This window comes from Sciurus vulgaris (genome assembly GCF_902686455.1).
Source record: "Sciurus vulgaris genome assembly, chromosome: 4".
NCBI lineage: Eukaryota > Metazoa > Chordata > Mammalia > Rodentia > Sciuridae > Sciurus > Sciurus vulgaris.
Window position 1 is genome coordinate 16,197,815 of NC_136464.1, and position 25,826 is coordinate 16,223,640.

Consider the following 25,826-nt stretch of genomic DNA (forward strand, 5'->3'; position numbering starts at 1 on the left):
CATGGGAATATGGCCTTTTCCCCTTAGTTCCTGGGAGTTCAATTTAATCCAGATGACAAAGTTCTTCCACACAAATGAAATATGATTTATGTCAGTACCTATAAGGCCTCTACCCAGGAATAAACTTTATTGGGTATATGGTCTCAGCTCTATTATACTTAACGACAAAACTAGATATTCTGCAGGGAACCAAAGACTAGTATTGGCACTGGTGGTTAGCAGGGCCTTAAGTAGGGCCTACTAAACAATGAATCCAGCACCTACCACAATGTCAGGCACATAGTTGGACCTTAAAGTATTTGTTGAATGAAACATACCTGGCATATTAAGAAACCTAGTAAGTGTCTCAAATGAATCCAGGAGATGTTCAGTCCACACCTCTATAAGGCTAGTGCTATAGGTGATATTTGTCCTTTTTGGGAACAAGGTATATAATTCAATCACCAAATGATATAAAACTCTCTTTAAGCCAAGTGCAGTAGTACACACCTGTAATCCCAGCAACTCTGGAAGCTGAGGCAGGAGAAAAGCAAGTTCAAGGCCAGCCTCAGCAACTTAGACCCTGTCTCAAAATAAAAAACAAAAAGGGCTGGGATGTGGCTCAGTGGTCAAGTGACCTTAGGTTCAATCCCCAGTACCAAAACGAAACCAAACCAAACCAAAAATTCTCTTTAAATAACTTCTATTCAAGTGTCTAGTACCGTATCATACAGCACTGGGATCTGAAGAAAAGAACTTTGACTCACATTTTTGTGTTCTTCTGGTAGCTTCCCTAGTCTTCCGTAATCAAACAGTCAGTGTGGGGACTGCCCAGTGCCATGTGCACTTCCACCTTGGCTGGAGTGGAGCACACAGTATGAACAAGCCGAATACTCAGTGCTCTGGTGTAAGTTAGGAAGAGGACATGAGCAACACGCCAGCAACGAGGAAGAAAAGGAAAGCTGGTTGACAATGAAGGATTTTATTGGGCAAAGCAGCACAATCTTTTATCAAAAATAGAAGCACATCAATGTCTGAACAACTTTTTATGTAAGAAAATTCCACTTAAATCTAGCAGAACAACTGACACACATTACCAGTAAATGCAAAAACAAAAACCAGACCTTTGTAATTGGTGACAACACACAAAGTTGTCCTAGTTTGATAGATACATCATGGGAAAATTCCCAAGTTAGCTTGCCCATAATTATACAATGTGAATTTAGGAGAATTTAGTATCATGTGCTTCAAGAAAAATATATACTGTTTTTAAACTTAAATTGATAATTATATTTGTCCTTCGCAAAGCAGTAAATTCTTTCTCTAGTAAAAAATCTCACTGGGTACAGATTTGGAAGGGGATAGATGGCAGGAAAAGTAAAAGTCCCTTCCCAGTGGGCCTGAGCTCAGGGACAGACTCCACGCCTTGAGGCTAGAAGAAAAGCAATCTGATTGATGATGGTGAGAAGCAGCTGAAGCCCTCACAGAATGGACAGGAAAAGAGCAGACGGTAAAGGTGCAAGGAACCAAAGAACATTTATTACGTGGAAGAGGCAAATGATGACAGGGAGCACAGAATTAGGAAACATCTCAAACACATGAAAATAACAAAGCTCGTATGTCTACCCTTTAGATTTATCCAATGTTAACAAAGAATCATATTTTCTTTCTTCAATTCTTCTAAGTAATAAAAAGGTATAGGGCTGGGGATGTGGCTTAGTGGTAGAGCACTTGCCTAGCATGCGTGAGGCCCTGGGTTCAATCCCAAGCACAGAAAATGAAAAAAAGTTATATATACAGTGGAAAGCCCTACATATCCTTTCCAGGCATTCCCATGAATTTTCTATGACTCTTCTTTCCAAGACTTCTCTGGTGGAAAGAAAAGGTGGGGAGCTAGCAACCTAACAGAACAATGGTAAGCAAGCAAAAATGGAGGCAAAAAAGATCATTAAAGGAAAAGCAAAGGTTCCATTAAAACACACGAGATGCAATGCTTTTTCTCAAGTCTAGTTTTCATCGTTTCCTTCATGTTTATTTCCAAAAGACACTATTCCTGAAAGAGAAAAATCAACCATTATTACACCTTACATAAATGCTCAATCTCTACACTTAATTTCTATTTTAAGTACAATCAAACCAAACATTCATCTTCAACTGAAATTACACTTTTAAATCAAATCTGAGTTAAAAAAGCTCACCACTAGCATAAGTATAGCTGTTCATACTACCTTTCACAAATAAAAAACAGCTGTTGGCACTCTCCTTCAAACAAAGTGTTTGATATTAATTTGTATGTTAAAGTATCACTTTTGAGCAATATATTTCAAAAGGTTTATGCTCTGATTGCCTACCACAGCACCCCTATTTTGGCAATTTACAATTAAATTATCAACTAATAAATTCCTCCAGAGATGATGTAATACTTACACTTTTAAACATTTTCTATACTTCTAGGAAGACTAATATAAAGGGAAGAGTGAATATTCAACTGCATTTACTTAAGCAAGCATTATGCAATTTTTTCTAACATAACTCCCTAAGTATGTCCTATAACTGATGTAATCTATAAAGATGCTGTAGCACGGCACACAGACTGCAGTCAAGGGCAGTAGAGAGAACTCAGCTTCTAGTCATAAGCACTAATCTTCAGTCTATGTATGTAATCTTGTGCAGCTGGGAACCTCAGCTTCCTCATCCTTAAAATGAGGTCTACTTTCTTTTGAAGGGTATTGTAAAGATTAAGCATGTAACTTCATGTACACAAAACAGCAGCCAACACTAAAGCTTAATGTATTAGAAAGGACTGAAAGTTGTAATTGCAACTGTTAAATCAGCTCTTAATAGAAACAATCTAAAATTTGCAAAGGAAATAAACTGTGAGAACCAAAACTGTTGTTCCTGCATTAATGACATTGAGCTTAGAATGCAACTGTACTTTCTTAAAAGCAAACATAACAAGTATATTACCACATGGAAAATATTTTAACACTGTTGGTTCCTACATGGAGCAACCACACCCACAAGACAATCACAAAGAGTAGCCACTTGAGCAATCTCCAAATGGCTGACAAAAATTACACTTGGATTAAGTAAAGCAAAGGTATGAAGTGAATGAAGTTCCTTTGCTCTTGTTACATCAACTCAATTGTTCAATTATAAGGAGGACAATTCCATTTTGATCATAAGTTCTAGTTACTATTTATCACAGTCATTTTTGAGGGCAATCTTCAGACAAAAGATCCAGACAGTCAAAAAGTGGGGCAACTACTGGTTTAGAGTCACCCACAGCCCAAAGAGGAAACAAGGTTCCATTCTGAAAGGAATCTGTCTCTGCTGACAGCATTCCACTTCACATCCTTCAGTTCCTCTTCCAAAAGGTGCCAATCTTCTTTGTAGTGATATGTACTGTGAGGTCTGAGACGATTCGATTCTGGAAGTGAGGACTTTGAGGCTAAGCCTCACCTACAACAATCTTTACAATCCTTCCACATACCAATAACACCCACACTCTCAAAATCAAACAGGAACAGGGAAAGGCCATGGCAACCCACACTCCTGGGCGTAGACCCACAAGGAGCATCAGAGGAAAACCATCAGATCAGACCTCGGGAGACAGCAAAAGCATCCCAGCCAAATTCAGATCATTACATCTAAAATAAGGCACAGCTGGCACAGGGTCACTCCATCAGCTACCCTTGACAGCACAGCATCCAACTGGCAATTACAGAAGTGCAAAAACAAACAACTTACTTAACTTTTTAGCAGTTTTTTCATTTCAATAAATTTATTTTGATTAGTTGGATTGTTTAAGAGGAAGAGAAGAATTTGCTCATGTTTTTCAACCTATGGATGAGAAAGAAAACAGTATGATTTAATTTCTAAACCTGTTAGGAACATACATCTACTTAAAGGAAATCGTACCCACTTGTTTCTGCAACTGTGTACAGCAGCAATTCATCCTATGCATCTTTTCTAAAGAAAAAAGAACATCATTAGGTAACATCCAACATGAATAACAAGAAAAACTTGGATCTGAAAAAATATATGTGACCACCCACATCCCAAGGGTCACAGCCTATCGCCACCTGTAGGGAACCTCTTTTTGGTAAGAGTAGGTCTGCCAAACACTGTATGAAATACCAGGAAGAGCCAATCTCAACACTGTAAGTCCTCGTTTTGCATAGGATCAAAGGTGAACCTGAAGCAGGGCCTGGGCAGCACGCGTGACATTTCAATGCTTAAGAGCAGTTCTGCTGCGCTGCCTACAGACTCCCTGGAGCAGGGCTGCCCCTTCCAAGGTGGCGACAGGGCCCTTCCACAGGATTTACGGAGGAGGAGGTGGCAGCAACTACGGCCACAAAGAATAGGAAGATCAGGTTGACTAAAGTGACCACCTCTGCTCCTGGCTACGCTTACGTCTGGTATCAATTGCACCAGAAGAAAATACCTTTATTTAAAGCACTTTGCTTTTTAGACGTGATGCTCTTTGCCAGGCCGTACATCACCAGCTTATCAGCCACATTGATGGTGCCATTCTCAGAGCACTTCTCCACCGACACTGTATGAACATTCTTGATGACTCCTTTCACAGAGAGCATTACATTCTGATTCAACATGAAATTTTTTAATAGCTCTATCATTAATTGAGAACAGCTCCCATTCAACTCCATCAGTCCTGGAAAAAATTGAAGATTATGATTGCTTTTTTTTTGCACTAGGGATTGAAACTAGGGGTGCTTAACTACTGAGTCACATCCCCAGCCTTTCTATTCTGAAACAGGGTCTCACTAAGTTACTTACGACCTCACTAAGTTGCTGAAGTTGGCCTCAAACTTGTGATCCTCCTGCCTCAGCCTCCCCAGCCACTGGGATTACAGGTGTGTGCTATCACACCCAATAATTTTCAAATCCCTTTTCAAAAGATTATACTTAAATTAGCTAAGGATATAAGTTTTCTGACCTGGCTGGTTTAGCAATATTTTGATGCAATATTGCTATTGCATTAAAAAAATCAAATTTACTAAACAAAGATGTACTGATGACCCACATAAGGTACCAAACACTAATCTAGGCTTAGGGGGCACAAAACAGGGACATTTGCTCCCAATGTTCTAATGGGGGAATCTAGTAATGATAAAGAAATTTCCAACTCTTGAGCAAAACTAACGCAGACTATAAGTCATCAGTGTGGTATTATCCATGAGAGTCGCTGAGTAGAGAGATCAGGTAAGAATAAAAAGCTACTGTAAGCATTTCAGTTCACTTTATTCAAATTCCAATCGGAGTTGGAATGTAGTGACCATAGTAAGATGGTCAGAAATGGGGTCATTTAGACGCCTCTGGTCCCTCAGGAGAACTGTGATGAGGCAGCAAGACCCCAGATGAGAGGTCAGACCACCGTGGTTCATCCAGCCCCAGCCATGGGGGCAAAACCTCCTCTGAAACCTGATGCTCTGAAAAGTAGCCATAAAACAAAAGCAGGCCGTCTGAGTAGTTTTTGTGAGAGTTAAAGAATAAAGGATATAAATTTATTTGAAAACTCTTGACATTTAGAAATTTGGGCAGTTACTTAAAATATCCACTGATTCAGACTCAGAGCTATGAAATATAAAGAAAAAAATCTTATAAGACACACAAAGTGGAAACTGATGTATCTACCTTCAAGTGAACACTTAATGATTTGGAAAGGGAGCTCCAGGTGGCTGGTGGCAATGGGCTGCACTCTGGAAAGAGGCAGGGTCTCGATGTTCCCATAGTCTGCATAGAGCACTCTCACATCAGAGTCCGATATCCCCAGAACAACTGCGCGGTACCAGAAATCATCATCTGGAAACAGAACGCCCGAAGCTTAGTTGAGAAGTTACCATCAGCAATCCCTCCTACCTCAGATGGCAAGTTTTAATTCACATCATTTAACATTTGTGTCAAGATTTGTAGTTAGTCCAGCTTTACCTCTGTGCCTTCCAAATCTTACTAAAAAGACAACAGGATTTTTGTTTTTAATCATAAGGTCAGTGACCAAGACAGAAAGCCATGTATTATCAGACGGCCGGAAAACAGATGTATGAATAGAAATGATTTAGCAGATCCATGGTAGTTCAGTCAAAGCTGGCAGAGGGGAATCAGGCAGTAGCTCAGTTTGCACCTCAAATCCCAGACCCCAAGGCTCAATAACTTGTGCTACTCATTCCAAAGCAGGAGTAAAGATGTAGCTGAAAATGAGGACCGGGTAAAGGAAGCAGAATTCCTTCCTAAGATGTAAGCACAGACTTTAGTTTACATACATCATATCATGTATTTTTCAAGTTAATAAAGGGGATAGTGAGCTTTATGTTCACATGTTGCAATACAGCTTAACATGCCTTTCTGAGCAGTATGGATTTCTCAGAAAACTTGGAAATGGAACCACCATTTGGCCCAGTTATCCCACTCCTTGGTTTATACCCAAAGGACTTCAAATCAGCATACTGTAGTAATGCAGCCACCTCAATATTTATAGCAGTTTAATTCACAATAGCTAAACTATGGAACCAACCTAGATGCCCTTCAACAAATGAACGGATAAAGAAATTGTGGTAAATATATGCAATGGAATATTACTCAGCTTTAAAGAAGAAAGAAATTATGGCATTTGCCAGCATGTGGATGGAACTGGAGAATATCATGCTAAGTGAAATAAGCCAATCCCAAAGAACCAAAGGCCAAATGTTTTCTCTGATATGTGGATGCTAATTCACAATGAAGGAGGGGGGAGAATAGAGGTATTTTGAACTAGACAGTGGGGAGTGCAGAGAGGGGAGGGAGTCTGGGGGTAGGAATGACAGAATGAATCAGACATTATTCCCCTATGTGCACATATGATTACATGACCTGTGTAATTCTACATCATGTACAACCAAATGATTGAGAGGTTATACTCCATTTATGTATGCTGTGTCAAGATGCATTCTACTGTCATGTATAACTAATTAGAACAAATGAAAGATTCGTTTTTTAAAAAATGCCTTCTGAAACAGTTCCAGGCAACTGCTCCTACCCAAGGGCAGAAGAGTAGAGATTCCTTCTCCAGAGAGACCAGGTATGGGGGAATGTGAGGCCGAGTGGAGGGGAAGAGGGTGCCGTGAACTGGAGCACTCCAGGGCTGCCCAGGAGACAGCACTTCCAGCTGCCAACCCGGCGGGGCCCAGTGAAATGGCAGAGCCAGATCAGCCTGATCTGAACACCCGCAGTGGACCAGCTCCGCCTATTCAGAAAGAAACTTGCAAAGAACTTTGCAGTTCCATCTTAGACATGTGAACAGCAAAGGATTACCAGAGTTGAAGAAAGCCTCTAATGTGCCAGAAGAGAGCAAAACAAACAGAACATGACCTTGCACTGTGCACTCGGAGAAACAATGAAAATTAAAAGAACTAAGTTATATCTTTGGAGAAATGACATTTCTTAACCAGGCTCTAAGCAACTCGGTGAGACCCTGTCTCTAAATAAAATACAAATAGAGCTGAGGATGTGGCTCAGTGGTCCAGTGCCCCTGAGTTCAATCCCCAGTACCACCACCAGCACCAAAAAAAAAAGAAAGAAATGACATTCCTTCCTTGAAACAAGAACAGGACAGTATTAAAACACATGAACACACACCTGAAAAATCAAAAGGTGACACTAAAACTAAAAATGTGGTATCAAAGATGAAAACCTCAATGAGAAAAGCTGGAAGATGAAATCGAGGAGCTCTCTTGAAAAAGGCAACAAAACTATGAAAGAAAAAATAAAACTGAGCAGAAGAGTTCAAGTCCAACATTAGAAGGCAGTTCCTAAGAGAAAAAAAGAAAACAAAGCAAGGGAATAAAAGCATTAATTCAGGAAAACTTATAAAAAGTGAAGCCTGTGAATTTCTAGACTTAAGGTTCCACTCATTGAGTTCCCAGTGCAAGGGTACAACACCACCAAGGTGCACTGTGCATCTGAAATAAAAGATGAAGGGAATGGTTCCAGAGATGATTAAAACTATGCACAAAGCTGGGAAAGTCTGAGATGATGTCTATCTTTTTATCAGAAACCCCAAAAGCTAAAGCACAATAAAAGCAATGCCTTCAAAATTTTAAGGGGAAAATATCTTCCAATCTAGAATTGTACATCCAGGCAAACTATTGATCAACTGTTAAAAGAGAATAAAGACTTTTTCAAACATAGTAGATAATAAAAAATTTATCTTACACACACCTTTTCTCAGATTTTGGAAGATAAGATTCACCTAAATACTGGAGTAAAATCAAAAGGGAAGAACAATGAAAGTAATCATGGTGAGCTGAGGGAGGGAGAAATCCAGTTCACAGAGGAGGGAACTGCTGAGATAGTCTTCAAAGCTCAATGGGGAAGGAAAATCCCAAGAGGAGAGCCCCAGGCTAGAGGACAAGCAGCCTGGATGGGAGCAGGCTGAAGACACCTTGAGTATGATAAAAGTTGATCAAGTACATAAGAGTTCTTGGAGGGAATTTATGCTAATGCTGAGAATTGGAGATAGTCAAAGTATGTAACACAGTAACAACAGAAGTGGCAAAGAAACAGAATCGGACTACAGCATAGCTCAGTCTTTATGAAGTCGTCATAAAGTAATCCACAATACTTATGTAAGTAAAAATCACAACTTACTTCTACTGGAAAACAAAAGAGGGGAAGAGGAGAGGTACAGATCTAGTTGTCATACAAAAGAAAACCAAAACTAGGGAGTGACTTCAGCAAGGTAAAAGAGGTTCCCAGTGGTGCCCTTCCCCACCAAAACAACAATTTGGCACCATCTGAGGAAATAAGCTCCCTTGGGATCCAGGCAGGTGATTTTAAAACCCCAGAGGCCTAAGACAGGAGAGTTGCTTTGGGAAGGCTGACCTGGGCCCCAGGGGCCAACTCACTGAACTCAGTCCTTGCTACTGATCAGGAGCAGCCCTGTTCCCCTGTGAACTCAGCTCCAGCCCTGCTGGGATGCACCAGCCCCGTCTTCCTGAAAAAACGGCAGGAGTCGTGTGCACCCATGCCCCAGTAACAGACCTTCTACCAGACCCTAAAAAGTTTGGCGAACTGGCTGCAGCCAGCCCCACTTCACCTCAATGCTGGAAGCAAACCAGAATATTCACTGCAAAGGTTATTTGCTAGCAATGAAAATCTGTTAACATGAAATGCTAAACAGGATAGTATTAAAGTAGACCATAATCAACAAATCTGACTTCTGGAGGTCATTCATTCTTTTTCCAGTAAATTCACACACTGTAAATTCACAGTCATATAAATATAGAAGGACTGTTTATTCTTAATGTTACAGTACTCTACTGTGGTGGATCAGTAAGTGCTGACAGATTTGTGTAGTCTACCTATGATAGTGACCAAAAATAATCTGCAAAGCATAGAAAAGCTGAATGGCTAACATAGGAATTAAATTCACAATTGCCTTTCTTCTCTAACCAAATGAAGCATGCACCTAAAATACCAAAATCTACATAATCTCACAAAAAGGGAAAAGACTAAACATTTTTCCTTTAATATTCTACCTAAAAGAAACTTACTTGTATATTTGGCACAGCATGCATCTCCAATTCTTGGTCTATAGGACAGACGACTTTTCTGAGCATTGCAATATTCTAACAATTCAGCTGTCAATATACACAGTTTTTCTTGATTTTCTAAAAGAAATAGGAGCAATCCTTTGTGAAAAACTTTCCAATGCTACTACTAATAGTACATAAAATACAAAGTCTAATAAAAAATCCTTTGTATATTAAAGATACCATATATAAATATATAATAAACACACATATATTACAAAAATATATATGTGTATGGAGGGGTGGTACCGAGACTTGAACCCAGTAATGCTCTACTATTGGGCTAAATCCCCCACTCTTTTGAGACAGGTTCTTGATAAATTGCCCAGGCTGACCTTGAACTTATGATCCTCCTGCCTCTGCCTTCTGAGCAGCTGGTACTGCAGGTGTGTAGCACCATGCCTGTCTACACTGTATTTTCAAAATAAATATATCCACTATTGGTTGCCTTTTGCAGAAGGGATGCACAAGTAGGAGGGGCATGAAGGGACCCTCTGCAGGGCCCCATTTCTGGATCAGGTGGTTACACTGTGTGTTCACTCTATGAAATCTTATTAAGCTGGGTCTTTAGGGCACTAGGTGTTATTTTTCAGCATGATGTTTACTTGATAAAATCATCCTAAAAGCTGTTTCCAATTCATCATACCATATGTGGTCAGGGTCAAATAACCCTAAGCCCCTGCTTTTTATAGTATGGATTAAAGACGATTTTTGTAATACCAGAGTTAAATTTAAGAACAGTTATTGGTATTACCACAATTCTAGGTCTGTCAATTTGAAACAAAGATTCATTTTTAAATTATTTCAGCTGCGAATTATTTTAATAGACACCACCAACTTGAACCCAATTCACCTTCAGCTACTAAAAGGATAATTTTGCTTACATTTAGAGATTTATTAATTGTAAACTTCCATGAAACAACAAAAAAAGGAAAATTAAAAATACTTCTTCATGATTATCTCCAGTATATTTCTAAGTTTCTAAGATATGACAAAATATGATTATAAGTTGATTACTAAGTCTTTCAATAAATTTCAAGTGGTCTAGGTTCAAACTCAAAGACAGTAGGAAGTTAGCTCAGTACATAGAATTCAATATAGATAACATGCTATTAAATAGGAAATTAATAATTATTAATTATTAATAGGATAATAAGGGCACTGGTTTTAGTATAGAAAGTTGTAGATTATCAGGGCCAGGCAACTGAGTGGGCGCTGGATGCGGGGTGCTCCCTTTCTGTTGCCATCTATACTTTTGGAATTATACTTGCCCTAAGTGTTATGATCAATTCTTCCTTAAAAATCATCACCCACCTCTTCTTCCCTTCACTTCCTGAGGAGTTCATGATGATCACTTTCACTGCACAGCTTAAAAGAGAATAAACATGTGTCGGTCCATTTGGTTCCTTACCTGGCATCTCATCTGGGATGGCATAAAACAGGTTTGGGTTTATGATTTCTAGTATGCTTGCTTGCACAGTTTTATTTACTGGCAATTCTATTGTCTTCCAGTGCTCTGCTGAAGAGATGGCTGAAGATATAAAACACAGGTCTTGTGTTAGATGTGTAAAATTTACTTCTTTCACAATAATTTATTAATTCAAATCAATCTGCTCATCAACTGCTGATTATCAGCACTCCAAAATTCTCAAAATTAAAAATCTGTACCTCACAAAATCACCTATTCAATTTGAGGGATTATATGGGCACTATAAAAAAAAAAAAAAGTTTGGTCTACAATGAGAATCCTTGAACTATAACACTCCTGCAGGACATTTCTGTAGTATATTTAATATAATTCTTCAAATTTACTCCTACTTTAAGGGATACTACCTGTATGATGCGCATCTACTAATAACTAAAAAATGAGTAAAATGTTTGCTCAATTAAAAATATTTCAATAAATATTGAGCTTAATAAGCAATTATTAATTTATACCCACAAAGTAAATCTCTACAGGAAAATTGTGTAATTTAAGAATAATTTTCATAGCCTATAAAAGCAAAGGCTAACACAAATTTAAATAACAAATGATTTAAAAGGGGACACTGAGAAATGAAAATCAACCAAATTAAGTGCATGTAAGAATATACCAAAATGAATCCCACTTTTATGTATAAAACCAGCTAAAGTAAATAAATAAATGGATCAGAAGACAAAAGAGGGGAGGGGAGGGTAGCACTAAGGAATGAAATGGAGCAAACGGTGTTGTGTGAATATATGAATACATCACAATAATCTCAACTATTATGTATAATTTTTAAAAAAAAAAAGGGAAAAAAAGTGTTACCTTGAAACCCCTGGATGCCAATTTGATGATTACGTTTATTAACAGGTCTATTATTTGGCAAGTCCTTATGTGGGGAACCAGCTTTTGAAACCAGATGTTCATTAATCAGAACATCACTAATTATTCTGGGATAAGAAGTGGAAAGATCAGTGAGTTCAACTCCCGCCCCTTTTTCAGTGATTTCAACCACTCTGGCTTGGAGTTTTATCCCTGCAACACATATCTGAAATCTTGCTATGGTTTCTTTAGTCCAATGTTTGTTTCTAGGTTGTATATCTGGAAAAAAAGAACAGCAATGAAAAGAATCCAACACACGAGCTGAATTTTTGCTTCAATAGTACCCAGGGACTGGGTCCTTGCCAAGTTTGTTATTCAGTTCAGCAATTCTGAGTAACTGCTTACAATGTTCAACTATCTACATGCTCCATGGTTGAAATACAGATTATGGATCTGCTGATACAGTCTACAGCTTCAAGAGGCTCAGGACCTTTCCATACTTTCTCCACTTGACATATCGTTACCTGGCATTTTTACAATAGGCAAAAACAGGGTATTATTTCTTTTCAAATCCACTATCATGTTCTATTACATATACAGTGATGAGTTACCAAATGATATCAATGAATATACTTCCAATTTGTGAAGAAATTTGTAATGATCATCCCAAAATTTTCATTTAAAATTAATTATTTATCTTAGATAATTTTGGTTTACACTCTTATTTTCTTTTTTGGAGATGGGGTCTTGCTCTATTGCCCAGGCTGGTCTGGAACTCCTGGGCTCAAACAGTCCTCCTGCCTCAGCTTCCTGAGTAGCTAGGATAAAAGGTTTCTACCCTACTTTCTTAATGGTGATTTTCAACATTACATGTGCATCTGCTTAGAAAGCTTGTTGAAAACAGATTTCTGGCCAGGCATGGGGACACACACTATAATCCCAGTAGCTGGGGAGGCTGAGGCAGAAGGATCACAAGTTCAAAGCCAGCCTCAACAACTTAGCAAGACACCATCTTGAAATAAAACATAAAAAGGGCTAGGGATGTGACTCAGTGGTTAAGTGCCCCCGGGTTCAATCCCCAGTAGGAGAGAGGAGAGGAGAGATAAAGAGGAGGAGGGGGGAGGAAGGGGAAGAGAAATTGATTTATTTCTGGGTCCTGTCCTGAAGTTTCTAATTTAATAGGTCTGGAGTAGGAACTGAAATCCTGCATAGTTTTTCTTAACAAGTTCCCATGTTGATGCTGCTAGATTATTTTGTGGTCAAATTTTCAGAAGCACTGACATAAAAACATGATAATTAAGAATAATCTGAAATATATTCATTGTAAAGAAATATGCTTATTGCATAGAAAAGAAAACAGATGGTTAAAAAAAAAAAAAAAAAAAAGATGATCATCATCATCATCTATGGTTCCCAACGTAAAAACTATTACATTTTGAAATCCAAAGTAACTGGGACTTTAGGTGTGCACCACTGTGCCTAGCTGCTTCCAGTTTTTATGGGTAGATGGAAAAACGTGTGTGTTCACACACTAAGAGACATATTCTCTAAGAAATGTCTGTAAATCAGACATATGGTGGTTCACATCTATAATCCCAGCTACTTGGGAGGCTCACGAGGACTGAATATTTGAGGCAAGTTCAGCCAATTTAGTGAGACTGTGTCAAAATAAAAAGGGCTGGGCCTTGTAGCTCAGTGGTAGAATATTTGTCTAGCTAGCTCTTGTAAGGTCAGGGGTTCACTCCTCAACAAAGAAAAAATAAAAGGTTTATAACAACAGTGCATACAAGTATAATGCCAAGCACTACTAAGAGCATTGTAATTTTTATTTCTTTTTTTCTGAGTAATTCTGAGGAAGGCAGTATTTTCTGGACAAGGAAATGAAAGCACAGAAAGTTTAAATAATTTGCTTAAATGTCACAGTCAGTAAGCAGCAGAGATGGCTCCAGAGTTTGTTCACTGCATCACACTGTTGTCCTGCATCTTTTCTAACTTGCTTTCTTCACTTACATCACTATCTTGCTGTTAACATTTCATTTTTATCACAGAATGACTGCAAATGCATTAAGTAGAATTGAGTGTCAAACCTGCTTTAAATACTAATCTATCTTCACAACAGCCCTATGAAATAAGATCGCTAACCATTTACAGATCATCACGGAGCCAACCTACTGATGTTGTTTTGCTATTACTAAAACAGCAGTGTAATGTATTTCCTTGAAACTGAACTTTGTGCCATTCCCAATCGCTTTGGGATAAATTACTAGGAGTAAAGTTGCTAAGTCAAAGGTCTGAACATTTGAGGTTCTTAAGGAATTCTGCAAAATGGCTTCAGGAGGCTCTTGTGTTTTCACTCCCATCACTAGAAAGCAGCAGCTGCTACCTTTGTCTGACACTAATCCAGACATTACATAAAATGTTACAATTACAGGTATCAGTACTTAGAATATTATATATCCTAAGTATTAGAAAACAGTTGATAAAAATTTTATTCTATACATACCTGCTAACCAGCACTGTACCCCTTGAAATGGAAGTTGTAAAAATTTTGATGGTAACACTTGGAGTTCATCTGTAGTAACTTCCTCAACATTTCCATAATCCACAAAGTGCACTTTGACATTTCCACTTGGCAAGATTTCTTTGACCAAAGCACGATACCAGTTACCATCACCTGGATTCAACACAAAGTTGGTGACATGGAACACGTCCCTTCTGTTAATGTCTGAAGGTTTTATCTTGTGGGGGAAATCCCTTTATGTAAAGTACTATAAATCTGCTCCCTTCCCCAGATCATGATTTAGTTTTTCACTAAAAAAATTCCCTCGACTCAGGCTTTCCAAATCCATTTTTAGAATATCTTCAAAACTTTTGCGGTATCATACTTTTGTATCTGAGATAAAGATTTCATGCATAAGCTAGCCAAAAAGCAGAACTGTGAAAGCAGAAGACTCCAACATTCTTGTCATTCTTAAAGGCTTATAATACTTACTACTAATGACTTAGACCGTTTTACCTGTTACTCAGTTAAATATAAAAAATACACAGAAAAATTCTTGCAATCAAACTTGTGCAAACTCTTGCAAGGTATTTCAACACAGACTTTTCAAAATTAACAACAGGTGGACCAGAACAAACCACCACAGTGTAGTGAAGAGCTCTTCCACTATCTAACTTAATTTAACATTAGAAATTCTGGAAAGAAAAGCAAGAATGTGTCCTTTGGAGTTTCCTTGTTACAAAAAGAAAAAACACATGACTTCTGAGGCAGCCATTTAATTTTGGCTATGAAAAACATGTGCTTAAATACTGGGAAGAAAATGCACACTAAAAATGAAAGTTGAAAGTCAAGAAACAAAAGGTTTTAATAGTCAAAATGACGGCTGACCTGTAAAAAAAGCACAGCAAGGTTGTCCTATTTCTGCCTTGAAACCATTAGGCAACTTCTGCTGGCAATATTCTGCTAATGATTTATTCAAATCATTGAGCTTCTTTAAAGCTGAAAATAAAATACATGTATAGCATTCAATATTAAAAATACTAACAAACTTTCCTTTAAAGTCAGAAAATTATTTGATCACAAAATCCTGTCATATCTCAAAACAACTATTAAGTGCACCAAATACCATCAAGTGGCTCTTATGTAACAAAGGCTCAAAGAAATGGAAATTATAACAAGTTTGGAATTTTCACCAAGATATTCCTGAGCAAAGAGCTATTAGTTAATACTCTCAACCCAATACTAAGGACTTACTGGGCACAGACACAATCCTACAGCATTATTATCAGTATATTAGATATGAGTTCTGTGGTTAGACAGGAAACATGACATAAACCCATATATAAAGTTATATAAAAGTTGTCCTGAAAGAGAAAACATAGTTATTAAGTGGACAGCAGAGATAACAAATGCTAAGGAAATTCACAGAACTCAAACGGTCTTCCTGCTGGAGGTTTTACAGAGAGGTGAAGAGAAGGAGAGTGTTCCAAAAGCAGTAGTTCTGAGACACAGTACTGAATTACAGAATTAGGCAACCAAAAACCATTTGATGAGCAGCAGCTTGGCAAAGCAGAGAAGTAGAAAGGGGAGCCACCACAGAGCAGCAGCAGCTTGAAGACACAGACCATGCAGTGCTTTAGAATGTACGGTGAAACAGCAGCAAAGGGCCAGTAAGTGGCTCTTATGTAACAATGACTTAAAGAAATGAAAATTTCGTTAAACAGTTTCAGGTTAGTCAAAATTAAGAAGCCAAGGACTCTATGTTGATAGGGTTTAGAACAAGGCACTCTGCTGCTGTTCCAGGGCTCCTGGCCAGCCACACTGCCTTTGACCTAATGATCGCAATTTTCAGAATCTGTCCCAAGGACATACTGTCAGTAAAATCACAGAATACAAGGAACATTTTAGTAATAAAAACCTGGAAACACTAATCCTTCATCCATATCTAGGTCAATTAAACTAGGATAAATCCATGTGATGAAGATGTGACCCTGACAAAGAACGGAATGCAGACTAAACAGCAATGTGGTGTCCTGGGCTGGACCTGGACTAGAGCAACGACACAAGAGGAAACCTAGCAAAACACAAATGACGTCTGGAGTTCAGCTCTGAGTGCCAATTGCTCGTTTGTAACAAATGCATCACAATCATGCAGCGAGTTAGTAAGTGAGGGGTGGGCAGGACCATACCACCTCTGCCCAAGTGTCTAAATATAAAATCATTCCAAAATAAAAAAAAAATGCATCAAAAAGAAAGTTAATAGAGAAATCACTATATGAACTGATTTCCAAGATATATGGAAAGAAAAGTAAAGTGCAAAAGTGATTTACAGTATTTTATCACTTAGGAATAAAGAAGGAATACTTCATATAAGCATGAATACAGTACTTCTGAAAAGACATTGAGAAAACTCAGAAGAGGAAGTGGAAAATTCACTTTCTACTCTATACTCTTTTCTAAGCACTGAATTTGGTATCAACATGCTTAATAAAATCATCTATAAAAATAAAAGGAAAAAATTTTAGTTTTTCAGTTTTATCCTTTATGAAATAGTGGCCCCGTCAACCAGGCAATTCTGAATTGAAAGAATGAAAAAACTCAGAAACCTCAGAAAGGGATTTAAGTTATCTAGTTTGATGTTCAAATTTGACAGTGATTTAAGAAAGTTAAAAATCAAACTTTGGAGATGAGTGCTCTGTCTGAAGTGTATGTGGAAAAGATTTTCTCCCACTCTGTAGGCTCTCTTTTCACATTTTTGATTGTTTCCTGTGCTGAGAAAAAACGTTTTAGCTTAAATCTATCCCATTTATTGATTCTTGCTTTTATTTCTTGCACTATGGGTGTCTTGTTAAGGAAGTCTGGTCCTAAGCCAGTGTGACGGAGATGCAGGCCTACTTTTTATTCTCTTTAGTGAAGGGTCTTGGGCCCAATTCCTAGATCCTTGATCCATTTTGAGTTTTGTACAGGGTGAGATAGGGGTTTAATTTCATTTTATGGCATATGGATTTCCAGTTTCGCCAGCACCATTGTTGAAGAGGTTATCTTTTCTCCATTGTATGTTTTTGGCACCTGTGTCTAGTAATGAGCTAACTGAACTTATGTGGGTATGTCTCTGTGTCTTTTATCCTGTACCACTGGTCTACCTATTTTGGTGCCAATACTATGCCACTTTTGCTACTATTGCTCTATAGTAGCGTTTAAAGGTCTGTATTGTGATACCTCCTGCATCACTCTTCCTGCCCAGGAAGGCTTTGACCATTATGGGTCTTTTGTTCTTCCAGATGAATTTCATAATTGCTTTTTAAAAACTTTACACCCAAAATACAAAAAACCCAATCAATAAGCGGACTAAGGAAATGGGCAGAGACCTCACAGAAGAAGATATACAGGTGATCAACAAATATATGAAAAAGTTCTTGTCATCCCTAGTAATTAGAGAAATTCAAATTAAAACCACCCTAAGATTTCATCTAACTCTAATTAGAATGGCTATTATCAAGAACACAAGCAATAATAAGTGTAGGCGTGGATGTGGGGAAAGGTGGAGTTGTAAATTTGTGCAGCCACTATGGAAAGCAGTATGAAGATTCCTCAGAAAGCTTGGAATAGACCCACCATTTGACCCAGCTATCCCACTCCTTGGTTTATTCCCAAAGGACTTAAAATCAGCATAATACAGTGATGCAGCCACATCAATATTCATAGTAGCTCAATTACAATAGCTAGATTGTGGAACCAATCAAGATGCCCTTCAATTGATGAATGTATAAAGAAACTGATATATATATATATACACATACATATATATATATATATATATCCATACACACACACACACACACACACACACACACACACATGATGGAATATTACTCAGCCATAAAGAATAATAATATTATGGAATTTGCAGATATATGGATGGAATTGGAGAATATCACACAGGTTTTTTAGAGACCTGTAGTTATGTATGTAATGTGTCAGTAACATCAACAATTAAATTTAATTTCCAAAAATGAATTTAGGAGACATTCTATGAAATCTAAACTGGTTTAAATATAAAAAGAGGTTGCTAAAATTAGAAACAATAGCTTAAGTCAAATAAAAGCCAACTAAGTATAACCAAATCTCTGAGAAATACCAATTCTCATTTGGACCTTCTTAGTACTTTTATCACTCAGTAACAAACTCATCATAAGTTACCAAGTTATCATATATACCAATGTATTTGTAAAAAGACAAACAAGAACAGTGAACTTACCATCCTCTTTAAGGACATGGCAATAAAATTCTCCAGGATTATACATCATGCAGACCACAACATCTACTGTTTGGTCAACAGCAAGTTCAACCCATGTCCACTCCAATGGATTTACTTCTTCTACACCCAAGGGAACTATAAAAATAATTAAAGATTTTGCACAAGAAATGGACAGAGTTGGGGGAGGCAGTGGCAGGGAGTGGGTCGCCAAGAAATCTGGTGTTAAAGAATCAAATTTCCACTAATGTTATGAGTGACTTTACAGGAACATTATCTTTAAAAGTCAATTTTACAGCTGGGCACAGTGCCACACACTTGTAATCTTAGAAACCTGAGAGGATGAGGCAGGAGGATCACAAGTTAAAAATTGGTTTGGGCAATTTAGCAAAAACCATGTCTCAAAATAATAAAGGGCTGGGGCAGTAGCTCGGTGGTAGAGTGTGACCTTATGTTCAGTTCCCAGTACCGGAGAGAGGAGAGAGGAGAGAGGAGGAGGAGAGAGGAGGAGGAGAGAGGAGGGGAGAGAGAGAGAGGAGGGGAGAGAGAGAGAAGATGGGGGAGAGAGAGAGAGGAGGGGGGAGAGAGAGAGAGAGGGGGGGGGGGAGAGAGAGAGGAGGAAGTAGAGAGAGAGAGGAGGGGAGAGAGAGAGAGAGAGGAGAGAGGAGGGGAGAGAGAGAGGAAGGGGAGAGAGGAGGGGGAGAGAGGGAGAGAGAGAGAGAGAGGAGAGAGAGAGAGAGAGAGAGGAGGAGAGAGAGAGAGTGAGGAGAGAGAGAGAGTGAGGAGAGAGAGAGAGAGAGGAGAGAGAGAGAGGGAGGAGAGAGAGAGAGTGAGGAGAGAGAGAGAGGAGGAGAGAGAGAGAGAGAGAGAGAGAGAGAGAGAGAGAGAGAGAGAGAGAGAGAGAGAGAGAAAACAGGCACTCAAAACCAATTTTTAAGAATGAGAACTGGCCCTTCTGCAGAACCACCTGAACTCTAGCAGACATTAAACCTTGCAGACATACTACTTACCACTGGCTTTTTTCATGCCACTGGGTTGATCTGTCGCACTCTCCTTTTCCTCTACAGCAAAGCCTGCGTCTATGAGAACTCTGGTAATGCTGACACTGGGCGTCAAGGACTCATCTGTAAGCTCCACCAGGGAGCTATTTTCCAACTTGTCCATCACTTTCACAGTGACCATTTTGTTCTGCACAATTTTTTTCATGAGACAAATAGCTTCTGGAGTCCAAATTCCTAATGATGGCTTTACTCCTAACAAAGGGATTTTTAAAGGTTAAAATAATTTCTGAAACCAGCATTTCAACATTTCTTATTTTCCCAATTTAAATTTAAATCTATGGCAAGAACTGGACCTAAATAGTACAATACTAAGCAAAAGGATTTTCTAAATATGAAAATGACAGAATTCAAAAAAATCCTGAAAAAGCTTCTGTATTTCCATATAAAAAAATTTCATTAACTCCCATTGATACAAAATGTCCAGAAAATCAAATTCTACCAAGATATAAAATAGAGTAGCTGTTGCCTGGGAAGCAAGCATTAGCTGTAAAACAGGCACATCAGAGATCTCACCAGGGCTATGGTTCTAAAACTGTATCATGGATCATGCTGATGGCTGCATACTTGGTCAAGTTACTAAAATTTAAAATTATTGAATTCTATAGTATATAAATCATACCTAAATGAAGTTAAGAAAGTCAAACAAAAATATAAAACAATCCCAAACAAACACTGATCTCTTATATTAACACATGCAACATCTATAGCACAAGTCAGTACTGAAATGGGGCTTACAAATCAACACTTGTGAAGTTCTACCTAAGTCAATCATAAAATACAAGAGCCAAGCCATTTACAAAGAGTTCACCTTCTGGTAATGAAGCAAGCTGAAATGTTCTAGTTTTTACATTATCAGAATTAGCAAAGGTGATGTCATACAGATCTTTCTGTGGTGCATGAACATGCTTTTCTGAAGGTTCTGTAGACTACATCAACCCTTCCTGGAGGAAGATGCACTGCATTTTGACAAACATGAAAAGCAGCACACTCATTGACACTCCCATTCCCCAGGTTGGAGCTTGGTCTAAAGAAGCATTTGCAATATAATTACATTGTGCAACATAGCTTAAGGAAATGATCATCCATATATTGCAAAATGTAACCAAAAGAACACTGTTAACAAAAGCCTAGAAACACCTGATACTGTATACTAGCTAAAATGTATACTTGAGTAAAGTTGCTGAAGACAACTTATTGATATGGAAAGAAACCCCTAATTCCAGTGGGACAAATAGCATGTATAGTAATTTCTGAGCATGCAATCACAATGTTCTTGTTGTTTTGATAAGTAGCCTTTTCCTGTCTTATGTTTCAATTTTCATCTTTAGGGCTTAATATTTTAAGAAACACCATAAAAATGTCATACCTGCCAGCACACACTTTATAGCTTGCATTGGCAATTCCAACAACTTTGGAATTATGGGACAAAGTCTTGTTAAACTAAGGATTTCAAAGTTTCCATAATCGACATAGCCAACCAGTACAGATTCTTCAGAAGCATAGGCCAGAACAGAGGCACGGTACCACTGGTCATCCTCTGAAACAAAGAGACTCAATGTCAAATAATTTTCTGATGAAGATAAAAACTCCCCAAATTTGTAGGTTTTACTTTAACAGAATAACAAGCTTTACTGAACAATGTATGCTTACGGAATATTGTCAGTTTTGCTTAAGTCTGCAATTCCTAAAATGTAACCTTTATTTTTAGCTTTCTAATTAGTTATATGCTGTCATTAATGCATGCCTTGGCTCTTCAGTGGACAGCTCAGTAGGACAGAGAACGTGTTCTGGTCATATGAATCCCCAAGATTTGCTAAGGCATCCAACAGAGTTATTTCTAGAACACCTGCCGTATAAGTCAACTGGAATCCACCAGCCAAACGACTGATGTTCTGGGGGCTACCTCATTCTTATCTCTCTCCTTCCATGAAGCAGGAGGGACTCCCTCGGTGAGAGCAAAAGAACCAAGCTATTCCAAGGCAGGGCTGGTGCAGCTGCAGAGGCTGTACCATAACAGCTTTAGGCTTCCAGGCCCTTGTGCTACTTCAAATAAAACTGGCAGGCTGGGGGGATAGCTCAGTCGGTAGAGTGCTTGCCTTGTAAGCACAAAGCCCTGGGTTCGATCCCCAGCACCGCAAAAAAAAAAAAAAAAAAAAAAAAAAAACTGGCAAAGACGTGTGTGTGTGTGTGGTGTGTGGTGTGTGTGTGTGTGTGTGTGCTGGGTCCCTACCTCCCCAAATTTATGTAAATGGAACTATCTATAACAATCTCCAAACACTAAAGGGCTGAAAAATAAAAACCTCCTTTCCTACTCATTTCTTTGATGCTCAGAGGCTCTCTGCCCCCACATCTATTATACCTCATTCCTTTGATCCAATTTAACTGAACAAATTTAAAAATGTAAGTGGCACACTTTAATACTTAAGCTTCAAATACAGCTATTCAGTGCAAACCATAGTTGGTTTCAATCATTTTACTCAACTATAAGTAAGACATTCAATAATGCTATTTCCTTACCTGAAAACCGAGCACAACATATATCACCAATGGTCGGATAAAAATCAGAGCGTGGAGACACTTGACCACAGTGCTCACTGAGTGCCGCCTGAAGTTCAGCAAGCTTATCTGCAGATACAGATTACATCTTAAACAAAAGGAAGACAGAGCACATCTTCAACAACAGATAAGGTACAGTTTAACTTTATTTTTGCATGTTGAGTCTCTTGAAGTTTGTTATTATGCTACAACAGATTAGGATAATTTACTTACGGCCACTTTGTAGTTGCTGACAAAAGAAGTCTTCTGGTGTTTGAATGTGGGCGACCACACCACAGAACTCATCACCTACATTCACAGTTAGCACTTTGGGAATTAGGTCACTTCTGTCTACAACAATTTTATTTTCAGCTGTCATTTTTCCAACATCTTCAGGATCACCTTATCAGAAAATACAAAAATAGGTCATTTTGGTTTCATTAAAAGTTTTTAAAAATGCACACTTCATTTTAAAATGAGAATATGAGTAGGACTGGACAAGGTTTAAGATGAGAGCCCATGGTGTTTCTTCCTTCAAAAAATAAATGGAAAAAGTCAGTTTCCAATGTCAACCACAGTTAGACTAGGCCCCCCAAAATCAGTGGCATAAAAAGAAAATTCATCAGGGGGCTGGAGTTGTAGCTCAGTAGTAGAGTGCTTGCCTAGCATTTGTGAGGAACTGGGTTCAATTCTCAGTACCACATGTAAATAAATAAAATAAAGGTCCACTGACAACTAAAAAAAACTTTTAAAATAATATAAAAAAAGAAAATTCAGATTTAATTGAAAGGTTCTCTAAAGAGAATCCTCATATTCTCTTAGAATGAAATAGGCTCACATCATGCTGAGGTAAACACTTGAGTAGAACCCATTCTACAATGAAATGATAAATACCATAGGAAGCAATTTATTATAAAATAAACTTAAGAATGAAAAGATGTTTAAAATGCACTAAACAGTTCAAAAGATGAACAAGTAACATATGTACCAAGTCAAGAGAAAATAAATCAGAGCTGACTAAAAAAGTGGAAGGATAAAAGGCACTGAGCACCAGAAAAAGAACTTAGAACATAAGAAAATTATCAGGAATTGAAAAAAAAAAAAAAAAGCACATGGCCTACAAAATTCCAGGTTCTCAAGGAATGTGTTTTCAGGATCAAGACTCAAACATCATGACACCAACATACCAGAATCCTGAAAAACAAAACTAACTACTGCTTTAAGGAGCCAGAGAGAAGACACTATTCAGATCAAACTATGGTCAAGTTCATTGTTTTAACTCAGAAATATGAGGAAACAGGCTACCTAGAGTAATACAGAACTATCAAGGAAAATGAATGTTGCCAAGCAGCTAAGCAGTCTGACTCTGAAGACCAAGGGGAAATGACCACAGACCAGAGAAGTGGGGGGACTTAATGCCTGAAAATGAGCTCCTACTGCATTACAATACATGAGAAATCCCTTTGAAATGGATAATTGGCCCCAAAGAGTACCCAAGATAAATTCAGTAACCTCAACTGTAAGAGGTAAGAAAGTCAAAAACATTTTTCAGAACCATGTTTCAGAAAAATCAAAACATAAGGGAGAAGGCAACAGCAAAACTCAGCAGCAGGAAGAAAGAACCACTGAACCACTGCCCATTGATTCACAGGAAGACAGACAGTATGAGGGAAAAGCACTACCCTGGGGTGGGCCTACACTCTAGTTCTTTGTCCTCCCATTGTAGGGTAACCTGACGCATCTGTGTCCTCAGTCAACAGGTGGAGGGGAAGAATCCTCTCCATGGTCTCATTCAGCTGTGTGAGTCCATAAAAAAGTCCTTTCAGGGTGTTTGGTGGGTGTTGAAGTTATATATTCAACATGAAGGACACCATGCTAAGCAATGGGTAGAGGTAGTTAATTAAGTAAAAGGCTGGTCCATGCTCCTTGGAAGTTCTAGGTCTTGTAGGACACCAATGATGTTCACATCAGAAGTGACAACATGATCAATACCACAAAGGAAGGGAGGCTGTCCAAGGGCTGTTCAATCACAAACGCAGACACCTTAAGTGGAGCTGGGAGCAAGAGCACCTCAGCAGGAGGGAGACCAATGCACATGGAGTCCTCTGACCTGGTCACTCTTGACTCTGTGGTGGTGGGGAAAGAGAGGAGGTTGCAAAGCTACTCAACTGGGCCAGGCACAAAGTAGCAGACCAAAGTAGAGGTTGGATTCTGTGCTGGGATCACAGCCAGATTCTTAAGAAAACTCAAAATCTTAAGGTTTGTCAATTATCTCCTCTTTTCCTCTTATCTGTTACAATTATTACTGTGAACTGATCCCATGGTCTTGCTAAGTTCCTTAGTCTGGCTTTGAACTTGTGGCCCTCCTACCTCAGCCTTCCAAGCTGCTGGGACCACTGCACCCAGCTCAGCTTAGCTTGTCTAAGTCTTTCCACTTCCCCCATACTCACAAACGCCGCTGGAGTTCAGAGGGGTCGTGACTCCAGATGCCTCTGACCCTTCTATTCCATGCCTCTTACCCACCCCCTGCGCACTGCTCCCAAGACGGTCTACTCTAGCTAACCTCCTAGCCTCTGCTCCCTTATCCTATAGCCAGCTCTTCAATGGTGGAGCATAAACGGTATAGCCATACCTATTTTTCATTTTTTTAGGCCAGTACACTTATATCTTGAGGCCTTTACACATGTGTGCTTTCTTCTGGGAACAGTCTTCACCACCAGCACCTGGTGTTTCCTTATCAGCACAGCAGCACTTTAAGGTTTCTCTCCAGGTCTTGGTGAGGCAGCCTTCCCAGAGGCTCCCACTGCACCCAGCACTTCCTCTAACTCACGGTTCCATAATCTCCTGTCTCTCTGTACTGACAACATCCTTTGTGAAGGCACCTCCACTGCACCTTAGTGAAGTAAATATCTGTCACTGGATTTCTTTGCTCCTTCCAGTGGATGCCTTTGAAGTATTTGATAAAGCAGAGGACTCGCCTCTCCCAGAAGAATTTATTTACCCTTCCGTTCCTCTGGCAAACTTCTCCCATTCTCTTCCCACTTTTTCCACCACAGCTTCTCACTATGTGGACCCCAGATTAACCTTCTCCATTATTTTTCTCACTCTGCACCACCAACTCTTACAGTTTCAATCATTACTACCACTATACCATTGTTTGGTTTTCTTCTCTAGATGACAAAGAACTACTGAAACCTTTTTGCAGAGCTGTTGCCCTGAGGTTTATGTCTTAGGGATACCATACAGGCAAATGCCAAGAGAACAACAGATAGAGAGACACAAGACATTATAAGAAGGTTGTTTCAACTATCCACTAATGAGGGGGATTCCTGATCAAAGGAAATGGTAGTAGGAAAAGAAAGGGGGGAAACAGACATTTGGATAGAAAAATCAACAAAGACTTGGCAACCAACTAGACAGGGCAAGGGATGGAAGACTAAGGGGGAAGGTAGACTTCAGGATGAGTCACGTTTGTCTATTTGAAGGATGTGTCCAATCACACATCATGAATCTGGCATCACCTCTGGATGCAATAGCAAGAGGCAATGAATCATGTCTACACCCAAAGTAATTGGTAAAAGAACAAAGTAAATGAAAAACAGACTATAAAAAACATGTA

At 38.7% G+C, this 25,826-nt stretch overlaps 1 protein-coding gene across 1 annotated transcript in view; it reads right to left on the minus strand.

The window, feature by feature from the left end:
- Positions 1-1,056: 1,056 nt before the first annotated feature.
- Positions 1,057-25,826, minus strand: part of TDRD1 (tudor domain containing 1) — a 44,596-nt gene continuing 19,826 nt past the window's right edge. Inside the window, exons 12-26 of the mRNA XM_079137924.1 lie at positions 22,442-22,609; positions 22,190-22,297; positions 21,039-21,209; positions 19,622-19,864; positions 18,615-18,749; positions 15,245-15,355; positions 14,360-14,530; positions 11,860-12,135; positions 10,981-11,100; positions 9,531-9,647; positions 5,638-5,805; positions 4,427-4,654; positions 3,905-3,951; positions 3,730-3,822; positions 1,057-2,032 (exon numbers count right to left, since the gene is read on the minus strand). Coding sequence (XP_078994050.1) covers positions 3,730-3,822; positions 3,905-3,951; positions 4,427-4,654; positions 5,638-5,805; positions 9,531-9,647; positions 10,981-11,100; positions 11,860-12,135; positions 14,360-14,530; positions 15,245-15,355; positions 18,615-18,749; positions 19,622-19,864; positions 21,039-21,209; positions 22,190-22,297; positions 22,442-22,609 — 2,156 coding nt within the window. The 3' untranslated portion in view covers positions 1,057-2,032. The remainder of the gene's footprint in view (positions 2,033-3,729; positions 3,823-3,904; positions 3,952-4,426; positions 4,655-5,637; positions 5,806-9,530; positions 9,648-10,980; positions 11,101-11,859; positions 12,136-14,359; positions 14,531-15,244; positions 15,356-18,614; positions 18,750-19,621; positions 19,865-21,038; positions 21,210-22,189; positions 22,298-22,441; positions 22,610-25,826) is intronic.